At 44.4% G+C, this 16,156-nt stretch overlaps 1 protein-coding gene across 1 annotated transcript in view; it reads left to right on the forward strand.

Moving 5' to 3' along the window:
- Positions 1-9,225, forward strand: part of LOC104278268 (arf-GAP with GTPase, ANK repeat and PH domain-containing protein 1) — a gene marked incomplete at its 5' end in the record, with an annotated part of 136,882 nt that extends 127,657 nt beyond the window's left edge. The window contains 2 exons of the mRNA XM_009875557.1: positions 6,962-7,217; positions 7,695-9,225. Coding sequence (XP_009873859.1) covers positions 6,962-7,217; positions 7,695-7,898 — 460 coding nt within the window. The remainder of the gene's footprint in view (positions 1-6,961; positions 7,218-7,694) is intronic.
- Positions 9,226-16,156: the final 6,931 nt, after the last annotated feature.

Consider the following 16,156-nt stretch of genomic DNA (forward strand, 5'->3'; position numbering starts at 1 on the left):
GCTGTGTTTTAGGTGATACTTGTAGTATGCCCAAGTGTTGAGGTCGACCACCTAAGAAGTGGAAGCAGCCCGTGTATATATCCAGAACCACACACTGATAGCAGAACTCCCTTATGAACCTTTTCTTTTTCCTTTGGTAGCCAGCACATCGATGTATTTTTGTTTAACTTTTACAGGGGTGTTTATATGCTTGTCCAGCAATACCCAGGTAAAAGGAATTGGCTCATGAACTCAGTATATTTTCTGTTGGTCAGCAGAGGGTAGGTGGAAGGAAGCGATCATTCGTAGCTGTTGTATTCCAGATTCTCATAAGGTCTCTCCTTGCACAGCTTAGCAGAAAACCATCTTCCTCCACTGTTCACCGTGCTCTTTTAATTGTTTTCACCAAGCTAAGTGTCAAAAATACTTAGAGTTCACCATTGTTAGGGGGTTCTTTTTTTCCACCTACGTGTTGCTGGCAATGCTGTTTAAAAGAATTCTGGGGCTTTTGGGGTTAGTACGATTTGTGTCATTCTTCAAGGTTTTTTGTTAAATCTCTAGGGACCATTTTCATTTCACATAGTTGCACGGAACAAAAAAAGCTTGGATTTGTATTGAGAGAAGAGTTAACCAGCTTGCAGGGCTTACAGTTGTCACCCTTACAATCTTTATTCTCAACTTAATAAGCCTTTTCTTGGTATTTCTTAGTGTTTGCAGAATTCCCTACTGAATTCCCTACAGAATTCCCTATGTCACATAGCTTTTCCTTAATGTTATACAGAGTAAACCTCTGGTGTGATATATTTATCAAGTATACTTTAAAAAATACTAGATTGCGATGAAAACATAAGTTTGTGGCAATTGATACGTGATGCATGAGAGCCCAAAATTGCAGGATATTTATCTAAAAAGCCTGACATCAGTAAACCTTGATGTCTCAGCCTGGCTGGTAATTAGTGTTGTGCAGTAATTAAATCTTCCAGGTGTCTTAACACCTAAGGAAGAGCTTCTGGTTCCTCCATGGCATCACTGGAAGGCTGACCTAGAAGGACAGAAATAACAGCTATTTTGGAGCCCCGCATAGGGGGTTACTGTCAGAAAAGAGGGCAACGAAAGTGGAGAAGCTCCGCTGAATCCGAATTCCGATTATACTGGTAAGTGTCATGCAAGACATGATTAATTTGAGAAGCACATTCAGCTTTGCACGAATGAGCAATCTCTGTCCGTCATGCACAGTAGGGCACTTTCTTTTTTTTTTCCCTCCTCTTAAACATACAGCTATAACGGGGAAACTGGAATATGTAGTGGAGCAGATCCTGATCTCTGCACTTCAGAAAACAGCTCCCTGACAGCGTGAGGGGCTTTGGGTGTGCTTCTGATGGGAAGCCGCCTTTATTTGTGTCTTTTGGAGCTGGTATTTTGGTTTGATTGCTGGAGGATATGCCTGATGGTAGGAGAAGTAACTTGAGTTTGGAATATTTTACAGGACTGAATTGTCTCTCTCAGTCTCTTCTCACTGGTGGACAAAAATCTACAGATTTAACAGTGGGCTGAAAAGAGTCCGTGGCCACGTAATTTTGCTGACAGAGACAGTAATTAAATCTCTTCCAGGCTGGGTTACTACGCTGCTCACCTGGAGAGCACTGGTCCAGAATCCAAGACAAGACATGGGTTGGCTTATCTGCGGCTTTCCTGTAGGGCTGGTCTTCGTCCGTCAGGGACGTTTAACTTGTAAGAAGTAATAAGCTTAATAGGTTGACTTTATTTAATTATTAATGATCCCTTTCTGTCCTTACAGCTCATAAAACACCCTGTAGGTTGGCAAAACACTCATAATATTGATCAGGAGCCAGAGAGATATTTATTTTCTCTTTGCCCCAGCGCACATAAATCTTGGTCCTTTTCCTCAGCAGGCAGGATTTACAGTGTCCTATTTCTTAAAAGCTTTTCGTAATTAAGGAATAAATACCCATCGGTCTTTGTTTGCTGTCTGGAGCCCTCTTGTTTGCCCAGGACCTATATATCCCCGGTGGGCTTGTGCGCCTTCCCCCTTAGCAACGCAGCCGGGGAGAGAAGGCATGCATGCTAGGAAGCAGTCAACTGCTAAGCACTGACTTTGCAATAGAGTGGGGTCTTCTCCTGCAGAGAGAGGAAGCCCCTGTGTTTTCTCAGCATATTGTTCCCAGCTCCTCTTCCATGCCTCTCCTCCCAGTTCCTGCTTTGCTTGGGGCAGGAAGACACTTTGGAAATTCCTTGCTGCTAGCCCTTTCTTCTCGCCTTCTCTTCTTCTTCCCCCGCTTTGCTAGTTGCAATTAAAAACATCACGAACCTTTCCCAACATTTCAATCCCGTCTCTCCCCCACACACTCCCCTCAACGTTTCTCTTTTACTCATCCCAACGTTGCATCACCGCCTCCATCCGAAGCGATGCTGTTTATGGGATGCGTGCAGGGTCATTGCGAAGGGGTTTGTCAAAACACCAAGCCCCAGCACTGGTCATTAGGTGATGCGTGCTTCTTGCATGCTGCACCACAGAGCTAATGACACATTCTGGGACTCTCCAGGAGTTTGGGAGGTACGGAGGTTAGATTTACTTCATTTTCTTGGAAGAGACACATTAACCTTGTCAGCTGGCCAGCAGGAGAGAAAATTTGGCAGCGCTCTCGCTAAGCTGGCCAGGTTACTACTGTGTTGGATGGTTGTACTTCAGTGAGCAACCAGACATGGCAACACATGGGCATGGCACCTGTACGGTGGTGCTACAGAGACCATTGAGAGCCCTCCTCAGTTACAGAATTAATTCCTTCAGCAAGAGAGAAGATTAAAAAAATGTCAAGAGCATTTTAATGTTGTTGGAGGTGTGGAGGATAAAACTTCAGTTTGAAGTGCCTGCACCAAGCCTGCCCAGTATTTCTACTGGTGGTAAATCGATGCTCTGCTCTGGTAAATAACTGCTGTCCATTTTGGTTTTAATACAACCTTTCAGAATTTCATTTTTAACAAAAGGTGAGTAATTTTAGATAACGAGCAAGTGACACAGCATTTTTGTCATCCTCGTTACCGCTTTGGGAAGAACAAGGCTTCTCTTGCAATGGAGCTGTTAAAATTTGATGGCAAATTCTCAGGCTCTCCATCCACATGCCGTTGCCTACACAGTGAGTTCTGAGTTGCTGTATGAACACAGCTTTTATTTCCGCCTTGCACATCCTCTTCGTGTTTGCCTTTCATGCCTCTCCACCAAGTATACATGAAGGATGAACAAAGTTGAAGGCAGAGGTGAATGGCAGCGAAGAGGAGTAGGATGGAGAGTCAATACCAGCTCCGGATGCAAAACCGCACTTATTTAGCTGAGGTGGGGGAGCCACGTGGTGCACTCTAAGGGTCTGAGCTGTGTAGGACATGGGCTGCTAAATGAGCATCTCTGGTGCGAACCCGTAAGTGGAGAATGTAGTGTAGCTCCTGGAGCAAAGCTGTGCTCTAAGCAAATCTGCTTTTTATATTCTCTCATGCTACCTAGTTAGCCCTCCCCCTTACAGTGCCCAGTATTTATGTTTCCAGATAATAATGATGTGATGTGGCTGGCAGAGTAATTTAAATAATTGGACATTATCTTGAGAAGCAAGCACCTAATTAGATCAAAATAAACTGAGAACTGAAATTTTCATCTGTTTCTAATAACCCTTTACCTATGTACAGTATCGCTGCCGTGGCAGAGATTTCATTATTCACACCACTATGTGTACTTAGAGTTCACTAGCGATGGAGACTCCTGCAAGAGCAAAAAGCTTACTGGTATTTTTTTGGACAAGGCTTTAGTGGCTCATTCCTCTCCTGGTACCGCAGAGTATTTTGCAGTCTTACTTTGTTGCGTTTGGCCCTCTTATAACCAGTGAAGTCTGAAGTTTGTACCAGCGGTCTGGGTTTGCGTGTGTAGCTTCAGAGATAAAGGGCTCAAAATAAGTCTGATCGTATATTTTTTTTCTATAAGTTTCTCTAGGAGCTGGCAATCTATTAAGTCCTTTTTGATTATGCATTGGAAAAACAGCAGCTAGCCTGATCACTGAAGAAAAAAGTCATTTTAGCACATATGAGGAAGAGGCAGCTCACACGTTCTCTAGCATTAGGTATTGTCGGCACCATCTGAGCGTGTGGCAAGGTTGTGTCTCCAGCACACTGGCTTTAATCTGGTCCTGAGAAGAGGACTCCACAGGATTTTAAAAGTTCATTAAAAGAGTCTTGTTTTGACTTTGACAATTACAGCTGAAAGTCTTTGGTGTTGAGAGGGTTGTTTATAGTGAAAGTTACCGGGATTACAGCGAAAGAAAGAAAACAGAGGGAAATATTTACTAGCCGATGTAAGTTTCCTTTATTTTTAGGGATTGGTTTGGTGTCTTTCTCCTGATTAGTTGCTCTTCCTCACATTTCCTTGTACTCTTATTCAGTTGATTTATTTAAAGGTATGTCAGCGCTGGCTGAAATGAAACACTGTGCCTCCTCTTCCTGCTTATTGCTGACCGCTCCAATAATTCATTTTTTAGCTCATTAGCTAACAGGGGATGTGAACAGTGGTCCTCCAGGGAACTGCAATGAGGTTAAGTGATCTACTGCTGACAACTCTGCTCTTGGACTGGCCTTCCTTGGGGGAAATGAAACCTCAACCAAGACAAGCTGTGGATCCCAGAAGTGAAATTGGGGCATCAGAGCAACGATTACAGTATTTATGTCTTGTTGTCGGGATTTCTGAGATGAATGCGAGCGGCCAAGCTGAAGCTGTCTTCCAGGAAAGTCCCCAGGACTTCCTGTTCAAACTGAAATTGTTTGTGCCAAAGATACAGGAAGGATGTCCGTGGATGTTGGCTTTCTAGATACTCGTTGAAAAATAACTCCTCTATGTTTTGGCTGTCCATGAGGCAAGAGCAAGCTTGCTTTTCCTCCTGCCTCTGTGATAAAGTTCCATTTTCTACCAGAAAATCCAAGGGACTATCTTTCTTGTGCCCTGTTTGTACTGTTGAATTTTAAGACCTGCATCTCGCTCAGCAGCTGATGTCAGTGGCATGCTGCCCCCAAATGTCTGAGGCTTTTAAAACACCTCTGCTTTAGTTTGTAGTGTTTGCTCTGTTCCTTGCACAACCCTTAAAGTCACTCTGGTAGAATTGGGCCTTATTGAATTGGGTTACTTGATCAGACTGCAGGAGAGTGCCTTAAGGAAGGACCATCTGCATCCTCTCCATCCTTAGCGCAGGTGGCAGTGTGTTCCCCGTCCTGTTAGATTTATTTTTAAAGGGCTTTTCTGCTCTTTTCCCAGCCTTTTGAGGCAGTAGGATAAACCACTTTGGTTTTCAGTCTGGCACATTTTAAACATGTAGTGGATACATTGATGAAACTCTCGGTACCTCTGTATATGTTTAAAAAACATATATGATGTTTGCTAAACATTCCTGAAGATGCTGTAGATGGATTCTAGAAGTAGAACTGTTGCAGCGTGGTAGACATGCCCATTTTATTGTAAATAATTGCATGTTACTTTATCCTCCTCACAGCACAGGTTGTGGTTTGGTTTTTTGCCTGAAAAAACACAAACATAAAAAGCATGAATTAAAGATGCAATAGCAACAGAAGTCCTTTTCTTCCTCCTCTCCATTTGGAATACCTGAAGTGATACTCTTGTTTATCAGATCTGCCATCACAGGTTAATTTGAAGCTCTTCAGATGTTTTGGGGTGAGGTTTTTTTGTGTGTCTTTTAGCTTGCAGGAGTCATTCAAAGGTTTGATTTAAAGGAAGCACTCTTTGTGTTAATTTTCTGTTTGTGCTTCTCTGGGAAAAAAAAAAAATGCTGGGACCTGTTTGTAAGGTAAATTGTGTTGGGTAGAGAAGGGGATGCTTTGGGAAGCTGAAAGCATCCGGGGAGGTCAAAGCAAGGTCACCCCACATGTACCAGGAAATGATGCAAAACTAATCCAGATTTGCTGTTGGAAGGATCTGTTTACATAAGTATTTAAAAACAGATTAGGGCTAACCTGACACTAGATTACTGGCAGTAGTGTAAACACGGCTGAAAGGCATAAACAGAGCTTTGCCTTTTGTACTCCAGAGCAGAAAATCTGTCACCAGTAACAAGTTGCCTGGCTTAGGTGATGTGTATGGTTTTCACAGGCCGAACAGATTACCTGAGGTACCTCTAAAGGAGACTTTGTCTAGGGCAAGATCTCTTAGATCATATAATTGTATGGTAATTTTTTTAATGGGAGCCGAGGGACTTGTTTGTAGTCCTTGTTCTCCTGTAACCCGATAGTATCCAGAAAGCTCTTGACAGTTCTTTGACATATCAGGAGGAAATGGTGCTTCAAAATATTGGTTTGGTGGTTTGCGTTTTGGGAAAACAAACACGAAGAACCATCCACAGGCCTTTTGCGCTGGAAACATGGCTCAACTTGTAGAAGGAAAAAGCACCTCTGCAAGCAAGGCTGTGTCTTTCAGGGCTCTCTTTTCCTGTCTGAAATGCAAGCCCAGATGCTTGTTTGCTTCTGGTCTTAAATAGAGGAATTTGGTGCGTTTTCTGTAATGTGTTTGCGGCACAACCTTAACATGGAACCAGGCTGCCTGTTTTGTGTTTGGTCTTCCTGACGGTGAGGGCTTGTGCAGTGACTTCTTGCCAGCCCTCAGGGCAGCCCAAGGTTTTTTTAGGACCTTTTGGCTGTTGTGATCTTGCGTCCCCATAGGCACAGCAAACACCAAGGGGTATCTCGGGCACTGCAGAATAATATGGTTCAAGAATGATGAGATGGGTGACACAAATATTGCTGCAAATACAAGGTTTGGGTGAATATAAGGTTTCTGTGAGGGCTTTCTTGCCCAAAATTTGAAGGGGAAATAATTTTCTTGTTGGTTAACTGCTCTTTGCTACTGTACTGGTAGCTGAACTGCCACTGTTTACAGGCAGCAAAGCCGGGTAGAGTGACCTTTCTCCTTTGGCTTTTCTAGGGAAGAAAAAGAGCGCTGGATACGTGCAAAATATGAGCAGAAGCTCTTCCTTGCCCCACTGCAGTGCCTGGAGCTTTCTCTGGGTCAGCATCTCCTGAGGGCTACAGCCGAGGAGGACTTGCGGACGGTCATCCTGCTCCTTGCCCACGGGACTCGGGAAGAGGTGAACGAGACCTGCGGAGACGGTGATGGGCGCACCGCCCTCCACTTGGCGTGCAGGAAAGGCAACGTGGTGTTAGTGCAGCTCTTGATTTGGGTAAGTACTTGGTGTCCAAGGCAGGGTGGCCAGTTGGGTTGGCTTTCGCTTGGCTGCGTCCCTCAGCAGGACCTCCCAGACCTGCTTCTAGAGGGTTTCACAAAGAGTTTGCTGGTGTCCTGACTCTGGATGTTCCTCACTGCACACTCTCAAAAGATAACACCGTGATAAAAAAGCATGTTTCTGCCGCTGGATGGCAATTAAGGGCAAGCATAGGAAGTGAGGAAGGAGCAAGTCCCCTAGCACCTGCTTGAAACACCACTGTAGCAAATTTTGTTCCACGCATGAGACTCTCTTCCCTTAGAAACCTTTACGTGCTGCTGTGCTGACATTGTCAGGCTGGTATCCTGCTCAATCCCTCTTCTCCCTCTCCCCATCCCCACTTAAATTCAAGCCCAGCCATCTTGAATCCCCTCCCTCTGGGTTAACGCTCCGTTGGCGCCACAGCTTCCAACGAGGCATCTCTTCTCCTTGTAGTACGGTGTTGACGTGATGGCACGTGACGCTCACGGGAACACGGCGCTGGCCTATGCCCGGCAGGCCTCCAGCCAGGAGTGCATCGATGTTCTCCTCCAGTACGGCTGCCCCGACGAGCGCTTCGTCCTCATGGCCACTCCAAACTTGTCCAGGAAGAACAACAACCGGAACAACAGCAGCGGAAGGATGCCCACCATCATCTGAAGAGCTCACTTGTGTATTCGCTGACCTGAATTACATCCGCAGCCCTCACATTCCTCCATCTCCATCACAGGTCTTCTCTGTGAGTCTGATTAACTCTCCTTTTCCCTTTTCCCTTCGGTACATCCCTGTCCCATCCGGAAACGGCGCATCTGGAGAGCGCGAGGGGATGAGAAGGAGCGAAAGGGGCTGCAGAGAAAGCAGTTGTTTCAGTGACAGCTCTCGAACGATGGAAATGAGCAGGCGAGAGCGCGTGGGTTGAGCGGGACACGCCGCGCGTGGCACCGGGACCATGGGAGAGCGGTCGTCCCCAGGGGGGGACACGTAGGCTCGCTGAGCGTGGAGGGAAGGGGCGGAGGGAGAGACGAGCGAGAGGAGAAGGAAGGAGAGATGGTGACTTTCCGTAACTGACAGTTAAGCACATCAGTACATTTCACCTCTACCAAACGCGACGCCTGGATTTCATTCTCTTCTCTGAAGAGCTTGACGGCATAAATCAGAAGCAAGCACAGAGTTTGTCAGGTTTGAAGCTCCTATGATGGTATGTGTCAAATCAGTTGTAGCTAATCTGTCCGGGGAGAATACTGGCTTCATTACACTTGTATAGTTGAGTTCTTCCAGCATTACCGCTGTTTAATAGAACATGATTAGTCATCACGGAGAAAAAAGCATATTAGCTGAGGAGGTAGTTACATGGCACGCTTCGGTGATTGCTTGGATGTGATTGCAATATTCTTAGAAGCATCATATTATCTCAGACATGTTCTTTCGAGCCCTTGGAGCCCTCCTTTCTAAATTCACTGTCATAATTTAGTATCTGTTTAATTTTTCAGTCCAAAGAGAGGAAATGAGTTGCTGAGTGTTATTTGACTGCAGTCTCCTTGGTGTAAAAACAAAATGGAAAAAATAAATAAGAGTAACTATGAAACACAAAAAGGAATAATGAATACCGCTAAGGAAGAACATTTCAAGTACGTGTAGTGAAATTAATAAATGCATTAAAAGCTAATATTTTTTCAGCCAGCAGAAATAGGTTCTGTCATTTTGCCAAGGTAAATGTGTTGAGTTTTTGGTTACTCCTGTGATGCATTGCCTAACTTATACAGATTTTTGTATTGTGTCTCTAGATTATATGTATGTAAAATCTATTTGAATAAAAAAAACATAAATATGCATTGATTTTTTTTTGTACAGAAAATGACATCTCTGTTAATTTATAAACTGTAATGGATGTGAACTAAATAATGTGCAACTAGTTAGGATCTGTGGGCTACAGATCATTGTACATTGAAAATATTCCCAGCAGTGAACTCTTGTTTCCATCGCAAGCCTCTGAGGAACATATCAGAAGGAGATTATGTCACGTTTGGCATGGGGAAAAAAAAGAAAAAAGAAAAAAAATGTGCACGAGACCTTTTAGAAAGGAAAAAGAGGCTGTTTCTCAGCGCTGTAAATATATTTTACTCCAAAAGTCACGAAGCTTTCACAAGCCAAGACAAAAAGCCCTAGCCTGGTTGTGGGAAGATCAGATTTGATTAAGTTCAGAATTGATAGCCTTCACCGCAGCGGGCAGGGCATGGCTGCGCTTGACTCCCAACTTGGCTGCTCTCTGGAAGAAAAATGGCTTGTGAAAGTAGCCTGGACAGTTCATTTGAATTCCAAGTTTTAATACTTGATTTGATTATTTTGGTATTACCAGGCAGATCCCAGCTTCTCCTGTTTTCAGCAAAGTAGGATGCTGGCAGGGGGAGGCAGGCTTGTATGGTTTTTGGCAGGCAGAAAAGTGATTTTTTTTGAAGTGGCATATGGCAATGTGTAGATGGGGGTAGGGGTTGTATCACAGAGAAAGTTGAAAACTCAACTGAATTCGATGGCAAAGGAGCAATTATGTGAAGGCAGTGAGGTGCACACAGCATAGTAATTTGCAAATCTACCTGCTCATATATATTTCCCAAGCCTTCAGTGGTGTTCTTCCTTGGGGCTCTGCATTTCATTTGGCATACAAATGGGAGGAGCCTAGCAATTGCTAAATAAACTATATGCGGACGAAATGCAGAGGAAAAAAAAACTAATCTCATTGTCTTAAGGAAAAAAAACCCAGACAGTTACGGATTTGATGTGAAACCATCAAATTGTGGAAGAAAAGCGAGCCTCAAGGTGGAAGCACAAGAATATTGACCAGCTTTTCCTGTTTGGTGATGTTCTCATTTTGTACTTTGTTACTGTGTAGATCTTTGACTATTTAGCCAGGGAAGATCTTTCTTCAACCAGCCTAGGCTGGCTGCGTTAGGCTAAGGCTAATTCTCTTCATACTGGGATAGTTTTAATTATTTTTTTTAAACTGAGGAAGGGCATCTGTTGTAATTGCTGTTTCTCCATCATTCCCATGCAGCTCCCTGATCTTTGGTACTTGTGGATGGTCCTCCAGCAACGGGACGACCCACTTAACGTGCAGCTGAAGGGGATGCTGTGAAGCCCCTCTGCGTCTTGGTGCTCACGAGCTTTACCCCTCTCTTGGGAGTTGCAGTGGGGAGTCAGGAATTGTGGCTAATGGTCCCAGAGGTGCTATCGCTGCCTCCTGTTCCCCTGGGAGCATCAAGGGCATTTGTATCCCAAAAACAAGTCCAGTGTTTCAAATACGTGGTAGGCAGATTTGCCACCTTTGAGTTCTCTGTGCATGTTTTGGGGTTTTTTTCTTTTAATTGAGAATATTTTCTCTACATGATTTAATGCTCTCTTTGGGCCACCTTATAAAGCTAAGAGCGATGTTTGAGAAACAAGGACAACCAGGCCGTCATGAAGATTTCAGGTAGAAGTTTTATACACTCCTTTTGTAAAAGTTTTCTGAAGGCAAACATCAAAAAAGCACAGAATATTTTTAGGAGAGGAGGTTCCGCTGTACTATAGGAAAAACAATATATCCAGCCTAGTACTTTAGTTGAGCAGTAACACAGTTGCTTTTAACTTAAACGTAGCTTTTTTTCCTGTGGAGATGAAAGCGTTGGCAGTACCTATGTTGAAGCAATGTGGACTATGTGATGACTTTCCCCCAAAGGTTTGGGGGTCTGCAGGGAGGATACCCAGTCCTGAATGCAGCGGTGGCCCCTTCAAAAGACCTAACACTGTCTCTCCAGGTCAGAAGGGACGTCCTTTGGCACTACAGCTGGCGATGCTCCAGCCATGGGAGAACAGACCCCAGGGGTCCGTGGGTTGTTGGCTACAGCATCCCCCTTTCAAACGGGTTTGGTCAGATGGCTGTGAGAAGTGGCGTGGCACCTCCTGAACTAGTGGGACAGGCCACCGGGTGAGGAATTCAGGCTAGCATAGACTCCATCCCCTTCTTGCCTGGTGAAGGAGAGAAGGGGAAGCCCTTTCCCACCACAGCTGGTAGCTAGGATGGAGGAAGTTGTCCGTGGCTGAAGCCCGGTGGGGCTTGGCTTTGTGAGCTGAGGTCTCTGGGCTTTGCGTGCTTTTCAGGGGATGCGTTTGCACTTTGCAAAGGTTGTTCTTGAAGCCGTCCAGGTGCGGAAACAGGCAATATATACCGACACTTGGAGAACCTGCAGGAATCATTTCCCTTGCTTTCACTCTGTTAACCCGTCCGTTTTCCGTTCTTTATCTCACGTTTAGCCCCTCTCGTTGCTTTTATGGAACCCACTTGCCAGGCTGTTTACACCCTTTGAGCATGTTATGAGCAAATTAAAAACAAATTGTGATTCTGTCAATAAGAAATCCCAGCAGAAACATGTTAACTAGAGCTGTTTCTCCAAAAATGGAGTCTGCGGCAGTGGGTTTTCATTGCATCCCCCATTTAACCCTTTTCGTCATCCCAGATACCTTTAAATCCCTCTTCCTCTGCACTTTATCCATGATGACTAGAACACTAGAAGTGAGTCGGCCATTGCTATTAACATCAGCATTTTCCTTCTATTTATTTTAAGCTAATTGCTGTTGAACAGTGGGGATGAGTCAGTTGTGTCATGTCCATCATCTGAACCTTGATATTCCCGGATTTGAGGAGGGTTTACTTCTTAGTATTTAAGAAGAAATAAGATCTAACTGTGGGAAAATTCAGGGTCCTGCCAGTGCAAAGATTTGGCCAAAGGCTCCAATTACTAGGTTTCCAATTCCATTGCTAAAAGGGGGTAGAAAAGCTATTTTTGGAGAACCTTGGTGTATTCTGAGCTGAGTGCTGATGAGAAAGCCGGGTGAGCTCCTGGAAGGTAGAGGATTTTTAAGCATTTGAGCATAGTGTATAATACCTGTGTAAACATTAATATTGTTTAATTTGCCGTCTTTTCCCCATTTCCTTAAATTATGTGTGTTAGCACGAAAAAAGCTGTAGCTGCACTTGGAGATTTCCCCTGGCCAGAGGAAGCTGAGTAACGTAGAGAGAGGAATAGAGGTGGGAATGCAGATACAGGCTTAGAAATGATCTCTGGCACTGTAATGTAGTATAATTAGATTATATGGGGTTTGGATAGCTTCATCTTTTATATTTGTATGGAGATCGGGAAAAATGAAGTAATTTGTAGTTTCTAGTATAAAGTAGTAATAGTGGAGACAAGCACAGATTTCACAAGAGGGTCCCAAAGGGGCCCTTTCCAAACGTCTCGGGGAGCCGCGTTTGCACCTTAACAGGGAACAAATGGTCATTATGGCTGGAGGGAAAGGAGGGGAAGGTAAAGGAGGGCAGCGTTGGGGACCAAACCTGGGGCAGCTTGGCAGCACAGGAGATGACTTGCCCATCCGTATCATCAAGCATCTGCGTTTCCCTTCCGGTGGCTGCTGCAGCGATTTGTCCGTGGGATCTCTGGCTCTGAGTCTTGGATCCTCACTTCAACGTCTCCTTCCATTCTTGTGGGTAAAATTTGTTGTGTAGAAAACTGGTTCTGGCTGTTCTTGTGTTTGCTGCATAGCAGGGGAGAAAACAGAATAATGCTCCAGATTGAAGTTCTTTTCAAGGTGGAAAAACACTAAACTACCCCAAATTAAAAGGTTCTGGAATGAGTTTTGACTTCTTAAATTCTAAGCTACAAAAAGGTTAGTTTGAATTGTTTTATTAGAGAATAATTTGTTTGGAAAAAAATACAGAGTTAATAATCCAGAGCTGTAGGTAGGTAGATTTGTTGTATTACAATATTTTAGGGTTTGTTTTGTTGTTTAGTGTGGGCCAGTTTTTAAAGTAAATATACTGGGTGATCTCATCTCATGACACTTTACCTTGACTTGACTGAAACTGTCTCACATTTTAAAGGGAGATTCGAAGGCGTTTGGCCAAGATTTTTCAAGAGCTGTGAGTAGTTCACATTTTGAGAGGAGGATTGCATGTTTTCTGAAAATAAAAGCTTGGTTTGGGTTTGGATTTATTTTCTTTTAGAGCCATATTAATCCCCAAATCACTAGGCATGCTTCTGGTCACCTTGGCCCTTGTATTTCACTTCAGGTGACAACAATATATGGGTGAGTTAACTCCCATCATTTACTACCGTTCCCTGAATGTTCGGGGGTGACTTTTGCTTGTGGGCGGGTGAAATAAAAATGTCGTCATGCGTTTCAACAGTTTTAGCATCTTCATCTCTGTATGTCTGCCTATCTCCCGAATCCCCGTGGCATATTCCAGCGATAACGGTCAGTTCTGTTGACAGGCAGAGCTTCAGCTTTCTCATGGCCATGGACTTTCTGGTTGTGTGTTTAGCTTCCAGTACTAAGGATTGACTATTTTGCAGTGCTTCAGAGCTAGTATAATTTTTACCTGTGTGTTATGTACAAAACGTGAAAAGGGGGGAGGGGGTAAGGGGGGGAATGCTTACAGAGGTCTAATGGCATGCGTTTGGGATGACTGTGTTGCTTGCTGGCAGTGAATGCACCATCAGCTCTTTTGTGTATGCCTCGTTTTCCAGAACCAATCAGTGGTGCTTTGTTTTTGGAGACCAAAGTAGCTCAAAACTCTTCTCTGGTCCTCTTGAGTGACAAGGTACAGGGAGTAACCCCTCCTCACAGCACACAACTCGGTAGCGCCTGCTCTGTGCTGAAGGTAGCTCACATAGGACGGAGGAAGGGTTTTTGGTGCTGAAGATGGGTCGTTATTTGGCAACTGGTTCCTAGATCTGGGGGTTGAGTTGAGTCAAACAGGTGAATGAAGTGCAGTCAAGGTGGTTGAAATCGTAAGAGGTAAAGGCGACGTGTCACACGGAGGTCACTACCTACAAGCACTTTGCATTCGGTGTGTGTGTGTATGCTTATGTATGCTCTATGTACTACTTTTCGCATGGTGGAAACATACGCCTGAACATTTACACAATAATCAAAATCTATAGCTGGAGCCAGGTTTTCAGGTAGATGTTTCTAAACGGGTGAGTTTCCCAGCTTGACTAAGACCAGCCATTTCCCAGAGCGCAGGAGTCAGGCACAGCATGGGGGACACCTGCTCGAGGGATGGAGAGGCAGGAATACCAGATACAGGCTTACTGTGGCTCATGCGAGCCATCAGACGCTCAGGACTTGCCTCAGAGGTATTAAAATTCAGCTCCTTCAGGCCGCAACACTCAATTTGAGAAAAACCTTTAACTGAGACTGAAGTAGCCTCCTTACTTGAGACAAGAAATACCAGCTCGCCAGCCCTGAGGGTGTTGTCACGGGAAACACCAGGGAAGGAGATTCTGAAGGTGAAAAGGACAGAGGACTTGCTGCCCAGGTGCCCTTTTTTATATAAATTTGACTGAAAGTCAGCTTACTGGCTGAATTTAAGTGCAGGACCAGTGAGCTGCCCTCCTGTAGTTGATTCAGTGATGCTTCGGGTCCTGCTGCCGTTTGTGCAGCTGTTGGGGGTGACAGTGGTGAGATGTTTCCAAAGAGCTGTCTCCAGGTAGGTTCTTCCCCAAGAGCCGCTCCTCATCCTTCCACGTGTTCTTGGCTATTAAGCTCCAGCGCCACAGTTTTGCCGTGAGCGGGCGACAAACTTCAGCCAGAGTGTGTTAAAGCCTTGAGTGTGCCGAGTCGTTGGAGGAAGCTTGACCAGGTGTTGCTCACACCATTTCTACCCTTGCTTTCAGTTTATCATCCTACCAGGGGAAAACAATAAGGAGAGGGCAAGTCTGGCAGAGGTAGAAGGATGTTTGCTGGAGCTAGGCAAGGTACAGTAAGAAACATGGCTGGGTGCACCAAAGCGGTGGGAGGATCTTTCCTTTGCTCTCCTTGCACTTGTGGCAAAAGAATTACTTGGAAATGCTGTTGAAAACCCCTCCAAGAGTTTTTTCCGATGTATCCAGGGATTCAGCTGGATTCTCTATTGAATCTTCTGAGCTCGTTTTAACAGCCTACGGGGAAGTAGGACGTGGCACAGCCCTTTGCTCTGTGAGAGTACCGAGCTTCCAGGCGACCACTTTGGGAGTTTGGCCCCTGATTTCAGTGAGGTTGTGATTTGAGATTCAGTCTAGCCAGCACCTTTATTTTGGGAAGCGCCATTGACACCGCTTGGGAAGCAGATACTTCTTTATTCCTTAATACCCTGTAGCTGCCTGCAAAGGCTCAATTTTACTTTCAGATGCGTTCAGTCCCCAGGTCTTTCACTTTTTCCGCTTTGTGATGTTTGTCTTTCTGGTCGGGATGGGGAGAAAGAGAGCCCAGGTGAGTAGGGACACCTGAGACCTCTGCTTGGGGTAGAGGCAGAAGATACCTAGCACATGGCAGGCTTTATAGCAAGTTTTGGGTGGGTTTTGTTGTTGTTTTTTTTTTCTGTTTCTGTAAATAGTAATGTATAAATGATGACAAGACAGTGTGGAAATTATTAAAAAAAAATAAGTCCTTTGTTGTTTTTATATTACCTCATTCAGCAAGTTTGTTTTACAATGACTCAATGATGCTTTATTTATATTGTTTGTACTGTAATTAAACCGATTGACAAACATTTCACTTTGCTTGTTGTTTCATATGATTTTGGTTTGATTAAGTATGCCAGTTTGTATTATGTTTCCCGTTCCTCTCTCTCCATGTTGAGATTTTTGTGTCGGCTGTACAGTATTCTGAATAATTAAAAAAAAAAAAATTGTAAAGTACTGCAGAGAGAGGCTGCTATATTGTATAGGTCTCTTTCTAATAAAGACAAGAAAACTTGTTCGTCGCAGCTTGCTTCGTTGCTTGAGTCTTCATTGCCAAGTTACTGAGATGCACCTGCCCTGGCCCCACTTTCTTCTCATATTAACGATGAGATACTGTCACTCTTTGCCAGTAATAAAGATGAAGTATTATCCGAGACCTGG

Source organism: Apaloderma vittatum, unplaced genomic scaffold (assembly GCF_000703405.1).
Source record: "Apaloderma vittatum isolate BGI_N311 unplaced genomic scaffold, ASM70340v1 scaffold190, whole genome shotgun sequence".
Taxonomy (NCBI): domain Eukaryota; kingdom Metazoa; phylum Chordata; class Aves; order Trogoniformes; family Trogonidae; genus Apaloderma; species Apaloderma vittatum.